Source organism: Barbus barbus, assembly GCF_936440315.1.
Source record: "Barbus barbus genome assembly, chromosome: 15".
Lineage (NCBI taxonomy): Eukaryota > Metazoa > Chordata > Actinopteri > Cypriniformes > Cyprinidae > Barbus > Barbus barbus.
In genome coordinates this window covers 27,442,922-27,462,500 of record NC_136743.1, presented here as the reverse complement: position 1 = coordinate 27,462,500, position 19,579 = coordinate 27,442,922, and the positions used below count along the sequence as shown (strand labels likewise).

Sequence of the window (19,579 nt, the reverse complement as noted above, 5' to 3'; positions counted from 1 at the left end):
CATTTTATATACATTAATTTTCAAACTTCAGGAGCATAACAAAACCCTTTGGAACGAAACGAAACGCGTGGAAATATTTTAACATCCTAAAGTTTCAGTATTTCATAAAATGGGAGATGAGCTGCTCGGAGCATCTGAGTTTATCAAAGGTAATAAGTTAAAAAATAGTTTCGTTTATATAAAATAAAGGTTTTTCTAATCTGCTTAATCCATGTGTAGATGTCTTATTTCATCACTCTGCAGGCTAATACATTTCTTGAATGTATTAAAACTATCATAACAGATCGTGTACATTCATCAATGCAATAAAATACAGTATATATGGTTTAAAGTGGCTTGCCATGTTGAATGTGCATTAACTAATAGGTTATGTTAATGTAATAAATGTGTTAATATTACAAATGAAATTAACTGTACCTTATATTTATCTTCAGAATGTAGTCCAATGATCTAAAATAGAGCCAGATATAGATGTGATTGACCATCATTTAGCTATTTTATGACTCAATGTGTACTGTTGTGTTTTCTTTCAGATCGTCTGTATTTTGCTACTCTTAGAAGCAAACCCAAAAGCACAGCAAACACACATTTCTTCTGCACTGATGATGAATTTATTTATGAAAAGTGAGTCCTCGGGTTTCAGCACACTTAACTATTCAAGTTTGGATTGTTATAGCTCATATTTGATTGTTATACTTCATGACAATTGGTGATTTTATGGTTAATTTCTGTCACAAGCTTTTATGCAGATTTTGGGCCTCTCAATCTGGCAATGCTGTACAGGTACTGCTGCAAACTGAACAAAAAACTAAAGGTAAGAGTATCTTCTTTTAATCAAATGGCTCCATGTTTGCGTTGTTCATATAACTTACTGATCAAATATATTATCTTTGAATTGATTCTTAATCACTGAGAAGAGCATAGTTAGTCAAGTAATTTGGTTGGCTAAAAACAAAATAAAGTAAACAAAACAAAGTGAATTGCTGAAGTTTGTTTTCCAAAAACAATTTTAAAAAGTCAAGGCAAAATTCCACGGTGAAGTACTCTGATATACATATGAATCTTACATAATAGATATTTGAAAATACCTTTCCTGGAAAATCCTTTACAAATATAAGTAGGTTAAGTCTGGGCCCAGCATTACAAAGTGAATGGAAATGACCCTTAATGGCTCAGTTTTGTAAAACCTTAATATGTGGTCACAACTGTCCACCATCATATTTATAATGCTCATGTCTAGAGATTTGTTTGCTAGTCTGTATAATGAGGCAGACGCAGTTCCTGCAGTGAGCAGTAGAGGTCTGTATAATGATGGGACAGAAGTTTCTGGCATGAATGATTGAATTTCAGTGACTCTCTGTGTGTCTGGAGCTGACAGATTTAAGTTGTATGGCTCATGTTCAAGGTGTTTCTCTGCAGTGTGTGTGCTTATAATGTGAAGTGAGTTGAAAAAGTATTTGAATATCTAAGAAAAGTCTGAAAGGTCCAGTGTACGGTTACATTTTTTGCAGGTGTTTTACCTGCATTTCGAATGACGTATTACTGTGTGCTGTGGAAATTTAAGGAAACGTCTGCAAATTTAACAGAAAAGCTGCTGGTAATTTTGGGTTTGGACAAAATTGTGCACTACATACATACAGTTTATTGAGTTAAAGTAATGGTACAGATTAGAGCTTTTCTCAGAACTAAAATAACTTGCCTTGTTTAAGTTTTAACCAATTAGTGGTTTGGTGAATTTTAGTGCATCAAATCAGTTACAGAGATATCCTAAAAGTCTTTTAGCTTTTGCTTTCATTTTGAGCAATATAACATTGTTTTATAGTTTTAAACCTAATTTATTTTTGTTAATCTTTCTTTAAAATAGATAACACTGGCTTTGGTATTGAGTTTCCTAATGCAGTGACTTTCATACATTTTAAAGTCTGGTGTAAATGTCTAAATACTTTTTTGGGGCCATTCTATGTAGTGTCATTTGCCATGCTTTCTTTGGCCCTGAATCTTTGTATGAACAATAACCATTTTTATTAAATAGCTAAATAACAACAAAACTCCAAATTGTCTTAAATGTAATAAAAGGGATTAAAGGAACAGTTTTACCAAAATATGACAATTCTGTCATCAATTACTCATTCTCATGTCGTTGCAAACCTGATTTTGATATGTCTGACATATTTTTATAGGCCAACATCCAAGTTAGCATTAACCTGGTTCCCTCCACAAAAACCCAACAGTATTTTTCCATTAGCTTTTGGATTACTGCAGAAAATAAATTCTGTTACCAACAAAAGTTTTTGATTCTTACGTGTTTTGTTCATCTTGATAATAATAATAATCATCTTGATAATAGCTAAAGTTAGACTATTATTCACCAAACATTTCATTTATTCAATGTAAATATGTGTATGTTCAAACTTTGCACATTATTGGATCCAAAGCATCATTCTCCTTTTGTGTTTCATGGAAAAGTTATACAGGTCTAGAACAAGCGAGGACAAACAACTGATGACAGATTTTTCATTTATTGATGAAATATCCCTGTAACCAACACAGCTCTGAAAATGAATGTGTGTTGTGTATGTCTGCAGTCTTTCACTCTGTCCAGAAAGCGCATCATCCATTACACCAGTTACGACCAACGAAAGAGAGCCAATGCAGCCTTCCTCATCGGTGCTTATGCTGTGAGTCCAGCTCTTTGACCTTAGAAGATGATCATTTTGTTGATTTTAGCCATCATGTTCTAGGGTTTGAGAGACACCAGACAATAAGAACAAACTGATTATGAACAGTGAAAAACAACAGCTATGTAGACCCAGCTGACCTCGTTTTAGAGCCTCTCGGAGAAATTTCTAGTCATGACGTCTCGCCTCTGTATGCAGGTAATCTATTTAAAAAGAACTCCAGAGGAGGTGTACCAGGCCCTGATCTCGGGAACCAATGTGTCATACCTGCCCTTCAGGTGAGAAGCTGCTCACACGATCTGACACTAGCATCACAATCTGATCTAAACACGTGTTATCATGCTACTCATACCTCATTACTATAGCTTATATATGACTGTATGCCCACTACTGTTCAAAGGTTTGTGTTATTAGATAATAATATTAATAATAATGATAATTTGAGAGATATTAAAACCTTTATTCTGCATGGATGCATTAAACTAATCAAAAGTGACAGTAAAGATTTTTAAATAGTTAAAAAAAAAAAACTACTTCAAAATGCTGTTCATCAAAGGATCCAGTAAGAGTTACATGGATTCCACATAAATATTACACAGCAAAAACGGTTCAACCTCAATTTAGGTCCCCACCGTGACACAAGTCCCCATGAGTCTGTGTGTATTCAGTTGTAGGTCCCTGCCAGGATATATAAACCTACACACACACATACCATACCCCCCCCCACACACACACAGAGACACACACACACACAGAGAGAGAGAGAGAGAGAGAGAGAGAGAGATAGAGATATTTAATCGTACATTCACAAAAAAAGAAACTATTTTTTAATGAACATACTTTATCATCTATTTACTTTTTATTTCTTACCATATAGAGATGCTGCTTTTGGGAACTGCACATATGATTTAACCATATTAGACTGTTTACAAGGAATCCGCAAGGTACGTGCATTAAAGGGAAGTATTTGCTATAAAAGTACCATCTGTTTTAATTATTAATATTTAGGAAGGTTAAAGTTTGTGACACTCTTAAACTTTTTTTGGATCAAGGCTGGACAGCGTAGACATGCATTGCCCTTTATCTCCTGTTCATAAGTTTTTAGTCCAATTATCTGTCTATTCAATCTGACACGGGAGAACGAACTGGCACAGGCACTGTCAGACAGATTACATAAAGGACATTAACGCAATGTGATAACTGAGTAACAGGAAGCACAATACAAAGAAAATAGTTTGTGTGGGTGGAAAGTTTCAGGAATGATATGCACTTGATGAACAGTGAGATATTACACAACTTGGAAGGCTGTACTTGTAATTGAAACATGATTTAGTAAGGTTGAAGAAAACCGTGGCAGTTTGTCAGGATTTATCTAAAATTAATTCATGCATAATAGTCTCTTTTGAAGATAGAAACCATTAAAATTTCTGTTATGTTGGTAAAATTAGTAAAAGACCCAAATTCATCTTTTTTTTTTATTTCTTTAATGAAATGTCAAATCTCATAATGAATTATTCTTAATTAATTTTCTCTTAGGCCTTGCAGCACGGGTTCTTTGACTTTGAGAATTTTGATGTTGAAGAATATGAACATTATGAGGTATCACCTTTTTATATATTAATATTGATTAATATATAATTCTTAATTCTCATACTCATTCTCATGAATGATAATATTTCAGTGTGATTTATCTCATTTTGACAGATAACAAATATTGTATTTACCTGCTTCAGAAACATTCCAGTTAACATGGCTAATAGGGATTAGAAATGAAAAGCGGAGATAATTACATTTTGAAGCATCCGTGTGAAAACAAACTTGGAAAGAGATGTGAGAATGTGGCAAGACAAAAACAGATTCTTAATACATTCAGTGAATTATCCATGGAACATATAAAAAATTAAATCGGAGAGCAGACCACAAATGTGCAGGATATGTTTTCTTTTTTCATATTGTTACAAAGGAAAACAGAAAATATTTAGGAGGAAAAGATCTGAATCTCCTGCTGTCTGAAAATAGAACATGAAGGAAAATGATGTTTATTCAGTCAAACCAACGGATAAGGAGTCAGGGTTCGTACAAGGTGCTTAAAGTGCTTGGAAGTATTTGAATTTGACTTTTTGAAATTTAAGTCCTGGAAAACCCTTGAAAACAGCCATTTTTTGAAAAGGCACTTGAAAAGTACACTGAACAAAATTATAAACGCAACACTTTTTTTTGCCCCCATTTTTCATGAGCTGAACTCAAAGATCTAAGACTTTTTCTATGTAAAACAAAAGGCCTATTTCTCTCAAATATTGTTCACAAATCTGTCTAAATATGTGTTAGTGAGCACTTCTCGTTTGCTGAGATAATCCATCCACCTCACAGGTGTGGCATATCAAGATGCTGATTAGACAGCATGATTATTGCACAGGTGTGCCTTAGGCTGGCCACAATAAAAGGCCACTCTAAAATGTGCAGTTTTATCACACAGCACAATGCCACAGATGTCGCAAGTTTTGAGGGAGCGTGCAATTGGCATGCTGACTGCAGGAATGTCCACCAGAGCTGTTGCCCGTGAATTGAATGTTCATTTCTCATAAGCCGTCTCCAAAGGCGTTTCAGAGAATTTGGCAGTACATCCAACTGGCCTCACAACCGCAGACCACGTGTAACCACACCAGCCCAGGACCCGGACAGCTGCTGCAACAATCGGTTTGCATAACCAAAGAATTTCTGCACAAACTGTCAGAAACCGTCTCAGGGAAGCTCATCTGCATGCTCGTCGTCCTCATCGGGGTCTCGACCTGGCTGCAGTTCGTCGTCGTAACTGACTTGAGTGGGCAAATGCTCACATTTGATGGCGTCTGGCACTTTGGAGAGGTGTTCTCTTCACGGATGAATCCCGGTTTTCACTGTACAGGGCAGATAGCAGATAGCGTGTATGGCGTCATGTGGGTGAACGGTTTGCTGATGTCAACGTTGTGGATCGAGTGGCCCATGGTGGCGATGGGGTTATGGTATGGGCAGGCATATGTTATGGACAACGACAATGCACGGCCTCATGTTGCAAGGATCTGTACACAATTCCTGGAAGCTGAAAACATCCCATTTCTTGCATGACCTGCATATTCACCGAACATGTCACTCATTGAGCCTGTTTGGGATGCTCTGGATCGGCGTATACGACAGCGTGTTCCAGTTCCTGCCAATATCCAGCAACTTCGCACAGCCATTGAAGAGGAGTGGACCAACATTCCACAGGCCACAATCAACAACATGATCAACTCTGCGAAGGAGATGTGTTGCACTGAAATGGGGGCAAAAACAAAAGTGTTGCGTTTATAATTTTGTTCAGTGTACTTTAATTTTTAAAAGGCAGTATATATGAAATTAGTGTTAATCTCTTGAGTTTTAGACTTAGGTCTATTTGTATTACTAAAAATTGATCCAAGATGGCGGCGCGATCAGACGCAGCGGCTGCTCCAGGTCCCAAAGACGGTGCTTTTATGTCTTTTAATGTCATCTGTTCGTCTCCAAATAGTGTCAGTTTACTGCTAACTCTTAAGGAAATCACCCCAAAACTCATCTATGATCGCCAAAGTCTTCTGGATATCGGCAACGCATACAAACAACAACTCTCGCCGGCGGCTACTGAGAAGCTACGAGGCCTTTGTTTACTCCTGGAGCCGGACCTTGAGACCACGGCCTCGCCTACTGACGCTACCCGCACAAGGCAGCGTCGCAAGCGGTGTGAGAGAGGACGGAAGCACGGTAAGCGCAGAGGTATACGAGCTAGGCTAAGAGCTAACCCCACAAGACCGGCTCTTCCAACACTCATGCTCTCAAACGTTCGCTCTCTGGAAAACAAACTGGACTTAATTCAACTCAGTCGGTCTACACAGCATGAGGCAAGGGATTGTTGTGTTTGTTTTCACCGAAACATGGCTAAACGACAACATCCCGGACTCCGCCATTCAGCAGCACAGGCTAACCTGCTACCGAGCGGATAGAGATTCATCACTGTCTGGTAAGACCCGCGGAGGTGGATTGTGTGTGTATATCAACAAAGACTGGTGTAACAATGCTGTGGTATTATCAAAACACTGTTCATCGCTGGTGGAGTTTGTTTGTGAAGTGTCGACCTGCCACGGAAGTTCACGGTCATTGTTATTATCGCGGTCTACATCCCCCCCCGTGTGCAAACGCTAAGGACGCGCTTCGTGAACTGTATAGCGCCATCAGTGAACAACAAGCAAATGACCCTGATGGCTTTTTCATCATAGCCGGTGACTTCAACCACGCAAACTAAAAGACAGTTTTGCCAAAGTTCTACCAACATGTGAACTTTGCAACAAGGGGAAACAACACACTGGACTTTGTTTACACAACAGTAAAAACCGCTTACAAGGCTGTACCCCGCCCCCACCTCGGGTACTCAGACCACATCACTGTTATGCTAATCCCAGCATATAGACCACTTCTCAAACTCGCCAAATCGGTTCAAAAGCAGATCAGAGTATGGCCAGACAATGCCACCTCAGCACTACAGGACTGCTTTCAGTGCACAGACTGGAACATGTTTAAAGAGGCAGCCACCTACAACAACCACACAGACCTGCACGAGTGCACTGAAACTGTGACTGCTTACATCAAAAAGTGCACTGATGATGTGACAGTCACCAAGACCATCACCACACGTGCAAACCAGAAGTCATGGATGACAGCAGAGGTTCGTGGGCTGCTAAAGACCAGAGATGAAGCATTCAGATCAGGAGATAAAGCAGCCCTCAAAACAGCAAGAGCCCGTCTGTCCTGTGGCATCAAAAATGCAAAACGGTCATATGCTCAAAAAATCAACAACCACTTCACAGACAGCAGAGACACACGGAGCCTGTGGCAAGCCATTTAGACCATCACTGAATACAAGCCCCCAATGCACTCAACCACTTTTATTCATTGTTTGAAATGCAGAATGACACACCTGCACAAAAACTGCCCACATCTCCCAACGACCGGGCGCTTCTGTCTGTCTCCAGCCGACGTATGGAAGACCATATCTAGGATTAATCCACACAAGGCTGCGGGTCCTTACAACATACCTGGCTGTGTTCTGAGAGACTGTGATGCACAGCTGACAGATGTGCTTACAGATATCTTCAACACCTCGCTGAGCCAGGCAGTCGTCCCCACATGTCTTAAATCCACAACAATCATACCGGTACCAAAGAAATCACCTGTGTCCTGTCTAAATGACCACCGTTCCATAGCACTGACTCCAATCATGATGAAGTGCTTTGAGAGGCTAGTCATGCACAACATCAAAACCAGCCTCCCCAACACACTCGACCCGCTCCAGTTTGCATACCGTCCAAACCGCTCTACGGACGATGCAATTTCCTCCACCCTCCACCTGGCTCTTACCCACCTAGAAAATAAAGACTCCTATGTTAGAATGCTGTTCATTGACTTAATTCAACATAATAATCCCACAACAGCTCATAAATAAACTAAACCTGCTGGGCCTTAACAATTCCCTGTGTAATTGGATCCTGGACTTTCTAACCGGAAGACCTCATTCAGTCCGTGTCGGCCACAACACCTCGAGCACTACCACACTGAGCTCAGGGGCCCCACAAGGCTGTGTGCTCAGCCCGCTGCTCTTCACACTGCTGACCCATGACTGCACTGCCAAATTCAGCTCCAACCACATCATCAAGTTTGCTGATGACACAACAGTGGTATGTCTCATCAGCAACAATGATGAAACGCACTACAGAGGAAGTGGCACAGCTGGCTGAATGGTGTGGCACTAACAATCTGTCCCTCAATGTGGAGAAGACAAAGGAGGTTGTGATGGACTTCAGAAGAAACTCCGTTGACCACCCCGCACTGACCATCAACAGCTCGACTGTGGAGAGAGTCAGCAGCACTAAATTCCTGGGGGTGCACATCACAGAGGATCTCACCTGGACCACCAACACCATGTCACTCTCCAAAAAGGCACAACAGCGTCTACACTTTCTCCGCCGGCTGAAAAGAGCAAGTCTCCCTCCACCCATCCTCACCACATTCTACAGAGGCATCATTGAGAGTGTGCTGACCAGCTGCATCACTGTCTGGTACGGGAACTGCAGTGCTGCTGACCGCAAGACCCTCCAGCAGACAGTGAACACAGCTGCAAAGATCATTGGTGCCCCTCTCCCCTCCATCCTGGAAATTTTCCTTACACGATGCTCCAGCAAAACCAACAGCATAGTGAAGGACTCCACCCATCCCTCCCACAGTCTCTTCCAGCTCCTACCATCAGGAAGACGGTACCGGAGCATCAGAGCCCGCTCCGCCAGACTGCTCAACAGCTTTTTCTCCCAGGCTGTGAGAGCCCTGAACTCAAATCACCCCGCCCCCCTCTGAAACCCCATGCAAACCCCTACCTCCTGAAACATGGACGCTCGCTAGGAAAAAGGATGCTGTCCTATTGTAAATACTTAAAAGCAATAAAGCATCTACAAAACTCAACACATGTAACGTCTTTTCATTAGTTGTTAACATGTATGTTTTTGATGAATTTGATGTCTTCTCACCTTTTGCATTACAAGCGTGTAGAAAATGGTGATTTTAACTGGATTGTGCCAGGAAAACTGTTGGCCTTCAGTGGACCTCATCCCAAGAGCAAAATAGAGAACGGTAAGCTGGCACATTAGATTCAGAGTTAAAAGCTTCTGCCCCAACAAATACTAGATTCTAATAGTTATTGGATCAATGTTTTGGTAATTGTTCTTCACTTCTGAACTGATGACTGTTTTGGCTCTTTCAGGTTATCCTCTCCACGCTCCAGAAGCGTACTTCTCCTACTTCCGCCAGCACAACGTCACAGATGTTGTGCGACTGAACAAGAAGATTTATGAAGGTCAGCGCTTCACAGATGCCGGGTTTGAACATCATGACTTGTTCTTTGTAGATGGCACCACACCTAGTGATCTCCTCACAAGATGCTTCCTGCACATCTGTGAGAGCGCCAAGGGTGCCGTAGCTGTCCACTGCAAGGGTGAGACACTTTCTAGATTTATGAAGAAACTGCATCTTTTTTTTTTACATCTGGAGTAAGGTGCACTATTGCATAAATAAAAAGTGGAAAGGAGACATTGTATGATCTTGCAATTTTTGTGAAAGTATATTGCAGGACCCAGACTTTATGTTGCAACTGAACCTGTATTTTAATGCAGTCTGGGTCAAATTTGATGCATTTGATGCCACTTTCAAACCAAGCTGATTTCTGTTGGTCAGTGTGGCAAATTCATGTTAACTTAAAACTTTTTTGCCCTCATGTAAAACTTGTCTAATTCGGATTGAGATTAATGGATTTAACCAGCAAAATTTCAGCAATTAAAATTAATGTCTACACCTTATATCTGTAGCATACTGGTCATCAGCTGATTTTAGGCATTTTTCATTGATTGGTATCAGTCTATATTGCATTCTTATTTGGTCATGATTATTTCCCCTATTTTAAAAACGTTTAACCTACCACTGAAAGTACATCTTTAAAATCACTATTAATATTTAATCGATACACAATGTAAGGTGACGGCTGAATTAATTTTTGCATTTAAAGTGCCTGATTTTAGTTTTTAGTAGTTTATTTTGTTTAAATTTAATTTTCAACAAAATAGTATAAATATGGTGGTTTAACAGCCATAATATGACAACAATCATTGCTGACCAGAATTTTTACATCAGTGCATCTTTATTGATTTTACTTGGTGAGTTACAAGTTTTGTTCATAGATTTTGCGGATGATGGTAAATTACGCAACCCGTCCATGTTGGATCTGTCTTATTTATCTGGCTGTGACAGATGAATTAATGCCAGAATACTTTAAATTGATACTTTAAATTGATTGCATGCATATTCTTTGATAGGAAGCATTTTCTGTTTAAAATGTTTTTTTTTTTTATAAAATATTTAGATTTTTAATTGTTATTTTCCCATTTTATTTGCACAGCTGGCCTTGGCAGGACAGGCACTCTGATAGGCTGTTACCTGATGAAGCATTATCGTTTCACAGCACCAGAGGCCATTGCCTGGACACGAATCTGCAGACCGGGCTCCGTCATTGGACCACAGCAGCACTTTCTTGAACAGTAAGTCCAAAAATTCTAAAGACAGATTGAGCACATAAGGACATAAAATGGTCTAGAGGTCTGTTTAGAAGCGCTTTTTTTCTCTTAAGGAAACAGCACAATATGTGGGTGCAAGGTGATCTCCATCGGTCCAAGCAGAAGCAGCTGCAGCTGAGGCAAAGCCGCCAACAGGAGAGAAACATGGCCCTTCTCATATCCAGCGTGGACAACATGTCCATCGACAGCACCATTCTGAAGCCACCAAGTGTGGATGAGGTGAGACCAATGAATGAATCTACCAATCATATCTGAGTTCACACTGTTATTGACACTGTTTTTTTACACTACAGAATGAGTTCAGAGAAGAGGACATGATTCCAACTCAAGGAGACAAACTACTTGCTCTAAAGGGCCAACGCCACCCCAGAACTACTGCTACAGTGCTTAGGTAGACCTTCATTTATACTAAATAAAGGATATCATTGTCATTAATATGGTCTCAACAGTCTCAGTTAAACAAAATGTTTTGGGTCAATATACAAAAGCGTCGCCTTGATAATGTTTTGCCTTCTATTTGCTGCCTTGCAGGGAATTCATATGTTTTAAAAAACACCAAAAATCTGTGTGTTGAATTTTGTTATGCTTGGTTTGAATATGATTTAAGATTTGACAAATTTGTAGGAAGATGAATTAATGAAAAGTTACAGGATAAATAGCATAAAGCACAGTTTTAAGTAACAGTAGTTTCATTTTGTGTGAAAACATGGTGGAAAAGATGGGAGGTTTTAAAAGAGTGCTAAGGGAATTATACAAATTAATGAACTATATGAATGTACCTCTGAAGGTTCTGACTGTCTTTTTTAGAGACATTTTAGATTTACCATTATTTTGAACTTTATAGCTTTTGACCTGTAGGTCAGTGCTCCAGTGGACCAGTGGTACTCAGTTCATTGTGACGTCATGCATGGTGCTTCTCATTTCTTAAATTGTGCATACACATTTCTGGGTCACGGGCTGGATGATAGGGAAGCAAGAACGTGATTAAGCATCAGTTACAGCATTGAGAAACACCATCACTTGCCATTGAAATCCAGTCCCACTCAGAACCCAAAGGTAGCCTGCTCAGGAGCCTAAAGCATCATGACATCGTTCCTTTCTGATTATCTGATCTCCTCATCCACTATCGGTATGCAGCATCCACTTGGATGAATGTGATAGCAGACATAGTGTGCCAGAATGACCGCCACACACCAGCTTATTGGAGACAGTGATGAAGTCAATCAGTAGATATGGGCATGATTAGGAGGCCATGATGGTCAGAGGCCAATGGGCAAATTTGGCCAGGATGCCAAGGTCACACTTCTACTCTTTTCGAAAGACATCCTGGGATTTTTAATCAACTCTCAACAAGTTTAACATCTCATCCGAAGGACAGAGCTTGTTGAGTTATAGTGTCGCAATCATTATACTGGGGTGCTAGGACCCACAGAGACCACAGGGTGAACACTCCCTGCTGTCCTCACTAGCACCTCTTCCAGCAGCAACCTAGTTTTCCCAGGAGGTCTCCCATCCAGGTACTAACCAGGCTCAGCCCTGGTTAGCTTCAGTGGGCGATCAGTCTTGGGCTACAGGGTGATATGCCTGCCGGCAATCTGCTAGCAATTACACCAATCACTATATGGCATTCTATTGGTCTCCTTTGCATCTAGCCAATGAGCTTGCTGCTCAACATTTTAAAAGTTTGGTTCAGTGTTTGTAGTATCAGCTGCCATCCATTGTATTTGTAGTCAAGTACCAAATAAAGTACCCATGAACAATTATTTCAGTCAATAAAATCACTTCTAAGAGGGACTAAGTTTTGCACAACAGTGGCAGTGACCTGTACCAAGTGCTATGCTATTACACAAAAGCATTGCAGTTTTGAAAATAATTACTCATATTGAAGTACTGCACTGAAAATAAACAAAAAAAATCTTCCTTCCTTCCATGAGGACATTCTGGAGGACATGCCTAAACAAATGATTATCTTTAAATAAACTTGCTCTGCTATTTGTCATTTTTGGCAGTGGGATAAGTCCAGCTCCAGGCACCATTTCCCCTCCCAAGTCTTCCAAAGCTCCTCTCTTCGTCTCCTCTTCCACTGCTCCACGGAGACTAACAAGAAGCCCTTCCTCCTCTGCCGGCAATCTAAAAAGGTACATTAATGTTTAGATACACTGCCTGAGTGATTTTTATTTTAATCCCAGATCCTGTTTATGCACCCAGACATTTCTAACCCCGCTTTTTGCACCCGCACAGCTTCAGTCCCCGTTTAGCCCATTCCCTCAGCAACCTTTACAATGACAACAACTTCAGTGACGATGACAACAGCACACCTCCTTCATCCTTTGCACCCTCCACATCTCCTGCTCTATCACCCGCATCTCCATCTGGCTTCAGCTTTGGGTACACCTCTACTGAGCCCCAACTTCCTCCCTCACATTTAAACTTCAATCAAGAGGCCAACACCAACCTCAACAGCCTTACTGGAGCTAATACGGTTAGAACTAATTGCACAGTCAGGCCTATGAACAGAACCGGCTATAGTCTGTTCTCCAGTGGTCCGCCGAACCCCCGTAGAGGTCCGTTGCGAGGTGGACTAAGCAGGTTTCCAGGGCGCTACCTCAGTAGATCCATTCCCGTAAGTGACCATCTGGCCGCCTTTGTTGTCTCTGTGGTCCTTGATTTTCACTCACTACTTCTGCTGTTTCACACACTACTTCTGCTCTGTGAACTTTCATTCACTTTGTGTTTTCCAATTGTAATTGTTAATGTGAGATTTTTTTAATCAGTGTTGTTTCATACTTTAAAAGGAACAGCCCATGTAAAAAGGAAAATTGTCATCATTTTACCACCGCTGTCTCATTCTAAACATGAATGTGCTTTCTTCCATGGAAAAAATCAATAAAAAGTTGTTTGTAAATACAAATTAAATCTGACCTGCATCAGAAGCACAAATTTATAGCAAATAATGATTAATTTTGAGGTGGTCCTCATATAAGAAGCAAAACTGAGCAAAGGTGTGGTAATTTACAGTTGTTCTGCAAATTTTGTGGCTGAAATCCAGTCATTTCAATAGAAATAGAGGAGATTGTGTATTTTGTGCGAGGGCAGATTTTCATGTGAATTCACGGCATTGACCAACAAAAATATGCTTCGTTTGAAAGCGAATTCTGTGTGAGCTGAGCTTCATCTGCTATACTACTGACATTTTGACAGCACTTTAAATTTTACCTCAATTTCGTTAATGTGACCGCACCTCAAGTTATGACAGTATTTTAATTTTTTAGAGTACATTTACACAACATTTGTACTAAAAACAGAAAAGTTTTCCTTAGCATTTTTTAAAAAGTTTTGCATATAGACAACACAGTCAAAACGATCCATTCATACAGATCTGTGAAAATGGCAAATAACACTAATATCATGCATTCCAGTAGTTGGCGATGCCACTTTGTAAAGAAATACTATGTGCAAGTGCACATATCTATAGACTGAGCACATAAAATGAAAACGTGTGTAAATGTCCTATACCTCAAAGGGGTCATCGGATGCAAAATTCACTTTTACATGTTGTTTGAACATAAATGTGTGTTGGCAGTGTTTGTACACATCCACCCTATAATGATAGAAATCCACCCAGTGTTGTTTTTTTAAAAATCCCTATAAACAATAATATCCCCTTTCTTAAATCAAGCCATTCTCAGCTTCTTGGCTCACACAGACCCAGGCCCCTCCCACAATTGTGGATTGACAGTAGCGTTTTACCTTAGACCCGCCCTGAGTGAGCTGTCATATTTCCGCCATTGTTTCGATGCCGGAGCAGGTGTCCTAAGTGATTGAGGTGCTCTATTGTTGTATGTAATAATGAACAAAGCAGTCGTCATTTACTCCCGACATCTGAGCCACTGAAGATGCAGTGGATTACTTTTTGAAGGGAATGCGTCCCCCAGCCTACCTAAATGCATCTAACGCGCAAATCATTCATGATCCAACCTCACCTACAGAAAAAGGGAGTATAAGCTTCTTTTTTGAATCTTTGCAAATCGCCTTTCCTAATAACATGCTAGTTAGCAAGTTCTGCGGCTAAAATAATCAGTCTCATGAGAACGGCTCGTCACCCCACGGAAGAGAGGGGCAGGGTGAGCAGAGCTCTTTAGCATTTAAAGATACATGCACTAAAACGGCTTGCTGTGTGCGGAGCTGTTTTTGGCAATGTACAAAGGTGTAGTTTTACACTACCATTGAGAAATTTTAACCAAAGTGTGGTATAGACGTTTCATTAAGACCCTTAAGAATCATATCAACTTGTGGAAAATGGGCATCCGATGACCCCTTTAAGTCTTAAAGGCATAGTTCACCCAAAAATGAAAATTACCCCATTATTTACTCACCCTGAAGACAGGTGTTTATGACTTTCTTCTTTCAGATGAATACAATTGGAGTTATATTTAAAAACGTCCTGTGTCTCTTCCAAACTTTATAATGGCAGTGGGTGGGTGTTATTTTTCAATAGTCCAAAAGAAGTCCAATAAAGCGCATCCATCCATAATAAAAAGTGCCTCACATGGTTTGGGGTGGGGGTCAATTCGGGGGTGAATAAAGGCCTCCTGTAGCAAATCGATGTGTTTATAAACAGTAATCTCTAATTATCGTTCGCACGTTTACAATAGAATGCCGTTCCATATTGTATTCCATCCAGTTCAAGAAAAACAAATATGATTGATATTTGAATGCCAATTGTAAAACACATTTTCATTTTTCATGTGTCAGGAATGACCTGAAAGTCTGTTAGTGTGTGATCCTCAGTTGTCTAGTGCCTGATGCCCAGTGTTTCTCTGTAACCATTTTCTAAGTTTGCAAATGTATGACGCATAAGCCTGGTTTCACAGTGCTTAGATTAAGCCAGGATTGGGTTTTAGTTAAATTGGGACATTTAAGTCGTTTTTTAAAAATGTACCTTAGAAGATATGTTATTGGTGTGCATCTTAACAAACTGCTTTTAGATAAAACAGCTCAGCCATGCATTTTAGGGCTAGGCTTAAGCCTCGTCTGTGAAACGGGTTCAGTACTCCACCCTTTAGTATAATTTGCACACATCTTTATTAATTTCACTCTCTCTTTCTCTCCACAGTCTCTTCAGTCTGAATATACTCAGTACTAAGGCTATGATTATACACTGATGGCCATCGCTGCTGACCATTCGACCAATGGACAAATCATTCCTCAGTCTCTCCTAAAAGCTGATTATCATTCAAAAAAAAAAACAATCACACTCTGGGCTTAAAGTGTTTATAATATTATATTTCTAGTGTTTTAATTGAGAAACTAATTTATATAAGTCTGGTGTATTATTCACAAATGTATTCAGTAATTAATTGTTTTCTACATCCAAAATGGAACGTATCTGCTGGCATTTGTGACTAATTTTACACAAGGCAGCATTGTCTCACTTTTTTTCAAGAAAGTCACAATTCCAATGAAAATATTAGTAGTTGTGCATGAGTGTGTGATAGTATGGGTGTGTTTACAAGAAATACACATGCATGTATGATCACATGATGCTGATTCAATTATGTTTAGTAATATGATTGTACAGAAATCATGATTTTTAAAACATTTTGTACAGATAGTTGTAATTGTAACTGGAATATACTTTAGATGCATTAAACCACTGTCCTAACACAGATCTCTTCATTTAGAAAGACTAGTAACATGGTGATGTGTTATGTCCAATAGACTTATTTGAAAAAGGTACACTGAAAACAGAAAATTGATGCAAAATATTAAAGTATCATTTAATTATATGAACAAATTGGAGGATATGAGGAAAATGTGAGAAGGTGTGGCTTGGAGTCTGATGAGTGAGCCAAATTGATAATGTTTGGAGAAACAGAAAGTAAAAAGGAATAGGCGGGAAAACAGCCGTGGTGGGAATATCCATCAACATTATTGTGTTATTTCTGAATGAGTGAAACACAACGGCAGCAAAATGAGTGGAGTGAAATGCATCACTTTTGCGCTGTGGATTAATATTCTTAGTCTAATAACAGGTAAGAAGATCTCACACAGCTGTTAAATCAATTTTAGTCTTCCACATTTCATTATTTTGACAGTACACATTTTTCCCACAGGAGAAAACTATTTTAAACTGGAATTAAGTCCAAAAGATCCAATGATTCATGTTGGTGAGTATTTGGAGCTGACCTGTCGAGTGACTGATTGTCCGGTTAATGTGACCTTCGCCTGGAGAACAGCACTGGATAAATTTCACGGTGGAGAGATTAAAAATGAGCATAATGTTTCCCGCCTGCTGATCAGGAACAGCTCCGTCATACACAGTATTAGAGTTGTGTGCAAAGCTACCTGTCAGCAAAAACAACAAGAGAAATCGTCAAAGATACAAATTTTCTGTAAGTAATGTTTCAGCTGTACTCCTAATTAGACAGTTATTAATTTATGGATATGGCAGGCTGTTGTAACATTAAGTACTTTTAAACATCACTAGCATGTATTTATCCACTAACCTACTCCTGTACTGACTAGCTATGCTGCTTGGTACATAAATATTCCAATAATGTATCTGTTTTTTGTTACTAGTATCCTATTCCAGTGTTGATTTTAATTGCTTTTTTTAATTACTATTCAATTCATTATTTTTCAGTTACTAGTCAATGATTGCAGTTTTATACCAGTTGCTGATGTACTTTGCGATTGTAATGACTTATGACTATTGTAAAGGGTTACTCCACCCCAAAATTAAAATTCTTTCACCATTTCCCTGTCTGCATGCTGTCCCAGATGTACAGTTGTGCTCAAAATTAAGATATTCTCCTATTGAAGAATAGGAATTTAAAATGGGTGGGAGGGGTCTCATTATGAAATAAATGTTTTTTTCTCTAATACACATTGGCCACAATTAATCATACTTGGTTATTCAATACCTTTTGCCAAGATAACATGCTCTGAGTCTCTCATGCCTGATGTGATTGGAGAACACCTGACAAGAAATCAGAGACCATTCCATGATACAGAATCACTGCAGACACTTTTTCAGCTCCATGTTGGTGGTGCTTCTCTTTAATTCACCCCACTCATTTTCTATAGGGTTCAGGTCAGGGAACTGGGACGGCCATGGCAGAAGCTTGCTTTTGTGCTCAGTGAACCACTTTTGTAGTGATTTTGATGTTTGTTTGTGGATCCTGTTGGAAGATTCAAACATGATCCATTACAAAGATCTCTACCAGGGACAGTCAGGTTTAGATTTTATTTCTTTATCTGTTGGTATTTAATTTAATCCATGATCTATCTGAACAAGATATTCACGATCTCAAAAATAGGCCCACAGCATTTAAGATCCAGCAGTATATTTCATTGTACACATGGGGTACTTGTTTTATCCCTCACAAATCCTCTTCCAGACAGATGTGTAACATTTTGATGGTGGAAAAGGGTGTTTTCAATGCTTTAGATATTTTCTTACAGCCACTTTCTAGTTTGTGAATCTTTGGCTGCACATCAGAAATATATTCTTTGGTTTTCCTTATTGTGATGAATAATTAAGGGAATTTGGCCTTTGTTTTCCCTCATATTTATATTCTTGGATAATTTCATGTTGGTGTGATAAAAAATGCAAATATTAATGGGAACATACATATAAAGAGATATTTTTCTATACAAGACAAATGAAATGTATTAGGGTGAATGCAGCATAGTTTACAATATTATACATTTGTTTAACAAGCATTTAAGAAATAAAAATGGCATATAGAAGTAGCAGAAGTTTGTTTTAAACAACAAATTAAGCAACCCCGCATCGTGGGTAAAAATGTTTAACCCAACCAGCTGGGTCAAATTAACCCTGCATGTGTTCGGTCCAATATTTACCCAGCGCTGGGTTGCCAAATAACCCAAGTTGTGTTGTTTTTAACCCAGCATTTTTTAGAGTATAAGGAATCATATGATCATGTCCCAGCCAGGTTCATTTGTGAGAATTTGCTGAACATTATCAAACTGGTGATGTTGTGGTTTTCAGAAACATTAATGATGATGTGTCCTTAAAATTAACAATAATACGGTCTCTATGGTGATTATATTTAGGCTATTATATAGATTTTTTTGGGTGTGTGAAAAAAGTAAACCATTTCAGTATTTGTGTAAATGATTTAGATGCTGTTATGATGAAGTGTGTTTTCTGCAGCATTTCCAGAAGATCCCATACTGCCCAAAATAAAGAGTTTGATAGCAAACCAAGAACAGAAGCTGATCTGCACAGTCCACAACATTTACCCTTTGGAAAAGTTTCAGATTGAGTGGCTTCGTGGAAACAAGACCCTCCATGAGGAAGAACCTGAAGCAATTTTTGACCATGTTCACAATTATTCCTCTGTGTTCAATTACACTCCTTCTGTCGATGATCTTGGCAAGAATATTAGTTGCAAGGCAACACTGAAGCTCAACAATCAGAAGAGAACAACAACTGCTGAATGTAAGTTGTTAGGTTATGCACGCCAACATTTATTAAAGGAATATTCTGGGTTCAATACCAGTTAAAGGGATATTTCACCCAAAAATGAAAATTCTATCATTTACTCACCCTCAAGTTGTTTCAAAATTCTTTAAATTTCTTAATTACTTGTCGAACATAAAAGAAATAAACTCAAACGGGTTTAAAACAACTTGAGAGTGTATAAATGGCGGAATTTTAAGCTCAAACAACAGCATTTATGGCATAATTACGGTGAGGCAATTACAATG

The 19,579-nt window shown here is 39.2% G+C and overlaps 3 protein-coding genes across 5 annotated transcripts in view; 2 read left to right on the top strand and 1 right to left on the bottom strand.

The window, feature by feature from the left end:
- Window positions 1-16,508, top strand: part of cdc14aa (cell division cycle 14Aa) — a 16,782-nt gene extending 274 nt beyond the window's left edge. The window contains exons 1-15 of one of the 3 annotated variants that reach the window (XM_079436223.1): window positions 1-149; window positions 534-624; window positions 739-814; window positions 2,586-2,678; window positions 2,877-2,956; window positions 3,556-3,622; window positions 4,215-4,277; window positions 9,260-9,347; window positions 9,478-9,708; window positions 10,666-10,804; window positions 10,894-11,059; window positions 11,134-11,231; window positions 12,850-12,978; window positions 13,082-13,463; window positions 15,957-16,508. The exon at window positions 1-149 is cut by the window's left edge and continues 274 nt beyond it. In XM_079436223.1, coding sequence (XP_079292349.1) covers window positions 110-149; window positions 534-624; window positions 739-814; window positions 2,586-2,678; window positions 2,877-2,956; window positions 3,556-3,622; window positions 4,215-4,277; window positions 9,260-9,347; window positions 9,478-9,708; window positions 10,666-10,804; window positions 10,894-11,059; window positions 11,134-11,231; window positions 12,850-12,978; window positions 13,082-13,463; window positions 15,957-15,986 — 1,773 coding nt within the window. In that variant the 5' untranslated portion in view covers window positions 1-109 and the 3' untranslated portion in view covers window positions 15,987-16,508. The remainder of the gene's footprint in view (window positions 150-533; window positions 625-738; window positions 815-2,585; window positions 2,679-2,876; window positions 2,957-3,555; window positions 3,623-4,214; window positions 4,278-9,259; window positions 9,348-9,477; window positions 9,709-10,665; window positions 10,805-10,893; window positions 11,060-11,133; window positions 11,232-12,849; window positions 12,979-13,081; window positions 13,464-15,956) is intronic. The other 2 variants (XM_079436224.1, XM_079436225.1) reach the window with 2 other exon arrangements.
- extl2 (exostosin-like glycosyltransferase 2) overlaps window positions 16,386-19,579 on the bottom strand; it is an 18,926-nt gene continuing 15,732 nt past the window's right edge. Inside the window, exons 6-7 of the transcript XR_013785179.1 lie at window positions 17,767-18,024; window positions 16,386-17,188 (exon numbers count right to left, since the gene is read on the bottom strand). The gene's annotated coding sequence lies outside the window, so the exon portion shown is untranslated. The remainder of the gene's footprint in view (window positions 17,189-17,766; window positions 18,025-19,579) is intronic.
- vcam1a (vascular cell adhesion molecule 1a) overlaps window positions 16,728-19,579 on the top strand; it is a 9,593-nt gene continuing 6,741 nt past the window's right edge. Inside the window, exons 1-3 of the mRNA XM_079436226.1 lie at window positions 16,728-16,875; window positions 16,957-17,235; window positions 19,023-19,310. Of these exons, the coding sequence (XP_079292352.1) occupies window positions 16,815-16,875; window positions 16,957-17,235; window positions 19,023-19,310 (628 nt within the window). The 5' untranslated portion in view covers window positions 16,728-16,814. The remainder of the gene's footprint in view (window positions 16,876-16,956; window positions 17,236-19,022; window positions 19,311-19,579) is intronic.